Source organism: Trachymyrmex septentrionalis, unplaced genomic scaffold (genome assembly GCF_001594115.1).
Source record: "Trachymyrmex septentrionalis isolate Tsep2-gDNA-1 unplaced genomic scaffold, Tsep1.0 scaffold114, whole genome shotgun sequence".
Classification (NCBI taxonomy): domain Eukaryota; kingdom Metazoa; phylum Arthropoda; class Insecta; order Hymenoptera; family Formicidae; genus Trachymyrmex; species Trachymyrmex septentrionalis.
This window is the reverse complement of record NW_017304269.1, coordinates 1949582-1955015: the sequence shown is the minus strand read 5'-3', so window position 1 is coordinate 1955015 and position 5434 is coordinate 1949582. Positions and strand designations below refer to the sequence as shown.

Below are 5434 nucleotides of genomic sequence, written 5' to 3'. Positions count from 1 at the left end.
GAGAGAGAGAGAGAGAGAGAGAGAGAGAGAGAGAGTGAGAGAGAAACACCAGCTTGATCAAATTTCATCTATAAAAAATTTTTAAGATATCTAATTATATTAAATAATTATCTAAATAAGTAATAATATTTCTGAAATCTCTCATATGGTTGCAGGGTGCTGCAACCATTACTGTTGGGTCAGATGTTACTTTACTTTAACACCACGGACGTCGACAAGTCCTACGCGTACGGATACGCCGTCGGAGTTATTCTGTGCTCCGCTCTTAACGTATTCGTTATCCATCCATACACGATAAGTATGTTGCACATGGGCATGAAAGTCCGCGTGGCCTGCTGTTCACTAATCTATCGCAAGACGTTGAAGCTGACCAAAACCGCGCTGGGCGAGACGACAATCGGCCAGGCAGTCAATTTGCTGTCTAATGATGTTAACAGATTCGATATCAGTATCATATTTCTCCATTATCTATGGCTCGGGCCTTTGGAGACCATCATCATGACGTACGTAATGTACGACGTGATCGACGTCGGAGTATCGTCTGTCATCGGTGTCGCTTTTCTGCTGATGTTCATCCCTTTACAAGGTGGGAAAGTTTCTGCTCTGATTGTTTCTGATGATAAAAGTAATCAAACGCTTGAGTTAAAAGTGATATGTATGTGTGTTTTTTGTCCGCAAAGTTCAGAAATGTTTAAGTTAGAAGTAATTTCGCTAACGAAAACCATCTTTTCGCTTTGGTCAAAAATTAAAAAAAAATTTCTTTAAAAATTATTACTTTTAAAACATTATTGATGTAAATAGAAATAATTTTATTGGCTGCAGATTTGAAAATAATTTCGTTAGACCATCAAAATAATTTTGTTGGAAATTCAAATTGATTGCTAAAATATCAACGTTTTTTGCAGCATTACTTATCACTTTTTAATTTTTAACATAATTATTTTAATGATCCAATAAAATTATTTTCAGATTTGTATCCAGAAAAATTTTAGATTCTTCAGTAAATTATTTCCGTGTGCTTACTGAAAATATTGTGACATTGCAATGTATTAAAAAAAATTATTTTAATTTACGAAAATAATTATTTTTTTAACTATTTAATATATTATAATATTATTGAACTTTTTAATTATGAAAAAATAAATTAATCGATTTAAAAAAAATAAGTATATTTTTTTAGAAGCAATGAATTCTTATTAAATAAGACTTATTTATGTTATTATTGTTATATCCATTGTTATTTATTTGTTATATGTAGGACTTATGTCAGAGGATAATAATTTTCAATGTTGCTTTTAAGAATCTAAAATTAAATCTAAAATTGAATTCAAATTGTTAGAAATTTGAAGAAATTAAATGATTAATTACAGATATAAAATTAAAGATAATTTTGTTGTTTAAGTGTAAAGTAAGTTTTTAATTTTTTACGGAGGCTTCCTCTTTTTTTATTAGTATTTTTGAACAATAATCATTTTAAAACTGATTTAGAAAGATAATGTTTAATTATTTTGTCATTTTTGTCAATTTTTTAGGATGGTTGGGCAAAAAATCGTCGGAACTGAGATTAAAAACCGCTATCAGGACTGATGCAAGAGTGCGATTGACAAATGAGATCATAAGCGGAATCCAAGCCATCAAAATGTATACCTGGGAGAATCCATTCAGCGCGCTCATACAAAAAGCAAGAAAGTAAGCACCGTTGCTCACGTTGTTAATTTTTTATAATTCTGAAATTTCAGTGGCCTTCTAATTGTCGACATTAAATTATAGATTCAATACAAATCCGGCCATATACGCGTTTCTTAGCCAGAAAAAATAAATACAATTCGATAAGGAAAAAAAAAAAATGATTGACGATACAGAATTTGTTTGCAGGAAGGAAGTTAATGTCATCCGATGGGTTTCGTACATTAGAGGTATCACCATGTCGTTCATCATGTTCACCACGAGGATGTCGCTGTTCATCACAGTACTGGCTTACGTGCTGTTCGGTTACAAGGTAACGGCCGAGAAAGTGTTCGTAGTAACTGCCTATTACAACAGCTTACGCACAACCATGACTGTTCTCTTTCCGCAAGGTATGAGATAATTAGTGCTGCTGAAACGCAATAATTACACGAATAATATCGTCAAAGTTGATGATGCTCGTAATACTTTTTTATCTTTTAATTTTTTAATTTTCTCTTTATTTTTTATTTCTTCAAACTTTTTTTTCTTCTATTTCTTTTCTTTCCTTCTTTACATTCCTTTTTTCTTCTTTTTCCTTCTTTTAATTTCATTTGTTTTCTCTTTTATCTTTTAATGTTCTATTTATTTGTATTTTTTTCGATTATATTGTACTTCACGACTTTGTACTTCATGTATTTTTATTAGCCTTACAAATTCGAGTCTCAATAATTGATGGTATAGTATACATACCGTTAATAATTACATATACTCTTATTTTGGTGAACTGCTCTACATTTTTATTTTCTTTTATTTATCAATTTCTTTTATTCTATTCTTTTTGATAATTCAGGGATAACACAGGTAGCGGAAGCAAGAGTGTCCATAAAAAGATTGCAGAAGTTCTTAATGTATGACGAAATGACAGCTTCTGAGGTCGAAGCAAAGAAGCACAACAAGGAAAATAATAAGGAGGACGCAAAAGATGACAAGAATGCAAAGGAGTCTAATCAACAGGACGTGAAGGAGAATAATATAGAAAATTCGAAGGAAAATTTCGCGCAGAAAAAAAACGATGTGCACCAGCCGAATAATGTCGAGTATAGCATCTCCATCGAAAACGGAAACGCTAAATGGCTGGATTATGAACGAGAAGACACTTTGCAGAGTATCAACATGAAAGTGCGTCCCGGTGAACTGATTGCTGTCGTCGGCCAGGTCGGCGCGGGCAAGAGCAGTTTATTAAACGTCATCTTAAAAGAATTGCGTTTGCAAGAAGGTTCCATTAAAGTACGTTGATAATTCTTCTTTAGTTAATGTCAAATATTTAAGAAATTTCAATAGATATAAAATATCGAATAAACTATTTTGTCCATAAAAATAAATTATTTTTTTAATCAATTTTTATTTCAAAATTTATATATATTTTTCTAATTAATTGAAATATTTATAAATTAAATTAACTAAATTTTATATATATTATTATTTTTTTAAATACTATTTTCACAGGTTAACGGCAAGATTGTCTATTCCAGTCAAGAACCATGGCTTTTCGCAGGTTCGGTGAGACAAAATATTCTGTTCGGAAGAAAGATGGATCAGGTTCGATACAATCGTGTAACTAAAGTGTGTCAGTTAAAGACAGATTTCAACCTGCTACCTTATGGTGATAAGACGATTGTAGGCGAGAGGGGTATCAGCCTTTCTGGTGGCCAACGTGCTAGGTTGGTTTATATCTATCCTAATATATAAAGAATGCAAAATTTATACAATTTATATCTATAATATTTAGATCTGTAATCTCAGATGATTCTTTTTTAATTTTTATAAGATTTTCTTTAACATAACTTTAATTAGTTTTTTTCTCTTTGTAGTTAACGTTTTATCTGTTGTCAATGTAATTATGTAATTAATTTTTTCATTAATATGGTTAATTTTCCATTATAATTATTTCTTGATTTATTTGAATAAATATTTTTTCCGTATATATTTAATTTTTCAGAAAAGTAAATTTTCATTTCTACTAAATAACTATTTAAAAATTTATATTTAAATTTTTTACATTTGATACACGGAATAAGAGTTTCGATTTTTAACACTAAAGAATTAATTTATATGTACACATAATGTTTTAATTAAATTTCAATACAATTAATACATGCAATTTAGTAGTTTAACTTTGTCCAAATAAAATTAATGTTATGAAAAAATTATACAAACGCTATTTAACTTTTTTGAAAAGTTTTGTGTTGCATAAATAGTTATAAAAAGCACATCAGTCATATTGATAAAGCGCTGATATCTTACAGAATAAATTTGGCGAGAGCAGTTTACGCTGATGCCGACATATATCTCATGGATGATCCTTTGAGCGCTGTGGATGCTCATGTGGGCAAACACATGTTTGAAGAATGCATCGACAAATATTTACGAGGCAAGACTCGGATTCTTGTCACTCATCAATTGCAATATCTTCGCGACGTCGGTAGAATTATCGTTCTAAAGGACGGAGCCATCCAGGCTGAAGGGTATGAATTGTTTTACTGCACTTTCTTTTTACCTTTTAATTATCTTATTGCAATCTTGTTACAATTTCTTTGTTAAGATTCGTTTATTCATGTATTTATTTTATTGCTTTGTAGAATGTTATTAATTTCACGATTGGATCCTTGAATTCTAAGAAAAGAATGTAGAGATGAGTATAATTTGTAGATTAAAAAAAAAAAGATCTTTATTAAGAGTTTTTTTTATTAGTATGCCACAATATATACAAACAATGATTTTTATGTGACAACTTTAACTTATCTACTCAATGATGCGGCAAAATGATTTTATTTTAAGTTCTTTTAACACATCAAGAATTATTATCCTTTTTTTAATAGAAAAAAAACTAAATATCAATATTGAGATGAAATGTTCGAATGTTCGAGCCGTACAAAATAAATTTTAGAATTTTTAGTATATTTGGAAATTTTTAGAATATTTGCAAGTTTAAGGAAATATTTAAAATGCCGTCACTTCTATTGCTTCGTATTTTCTGTTCATCAGCACTTATGACGAGCTGGGATCCATGGGTGTGGACTTTGGTCGGTTATTGGAAAATCAAGCGAAAACGGATGAAAAATCTTCTCAACCTCCCTCGATCACCATTAGCCGCAGTAATTCTCGTACCAGCATCTCATCGCAGAGTACTGTCATGACGAATGATACATCGAAGGAGCCTTATGAGGTAATTCGGACTTATTTTGTGACGTTACTACTGATACATATTTTATTTAACTAGGATTTAGGACTATAAGAAAGTGTGTCAAATTATACATACAATAAATATAGTTCAGATCCCTGATGAAAAAGTTTCGCTGAAATTATTCCATGTTTTGGAATATTTTAACGAAATTATTGAAAATTTATTGAAATTTTATTGAAAGTGAATTTTTCAACTAACGTACGAAAAATCATTGAAATTGAATAAAAATTTCTCTAAAATTTTTGCTGAAATTTCTCTGAAATTTTGCTGAAAATGGATTTTTTAGCTAAAAATCACTAAAATGAAACTGAAATTTTTCTGAAATACTGCAATTTTGTTGAAAAATATTCCAAAACATGGAAAATTTCAGCGAATTTTTTCATCAGGAATATTTTATCTTTTCTATAAACTAAATTTTAGTATATTAAAAAAGTATTCCTATTGATAATTAATAATTAAGTAACGAGTTTCTTGTGATTTTTATTATGTATGTATAGAAACGATCAACGTGTTATTTTTTTT

At 29.7% G+C, this 5434-nt stretch overlaps 1 protein-coding gene across 1 annotated transcript in view; it reads left to right on the top strand.

Annotated features, from left to right (window-relative positions):
• Positions 1-5434, top strand: part of LOC108753428 (probable multidrug resistance-associated protein lethal(2)03659) — a 13167-nt gene that overhangs the window by 3591 nt on the left and 4142 nt on the right. The window contains exons 3-9 of the mRNA XM_018494976.1: positions 156-586; positions 1533-1689; positions 1876-2078; positions 2519-2955; positions 3175-3389; positions 3975-4193; positions 4714-4894. Coding sequence (XP_018350478.1) covers positions 156-586; positions 1533-1689; positions 1876-2078; positions 2519-2955; positions 3175-3389; positions 3975-4193; positions 4714-4894 — 1843 coding nt within the window. The remainder of the gene's footprint in view (positions 1-155; positions 587-1532; positions 1690-1875; positions 2079-2518; positions 2956-3174; positions 3390-3974; positions 4194-4713; positions 4895-5434) is intronic.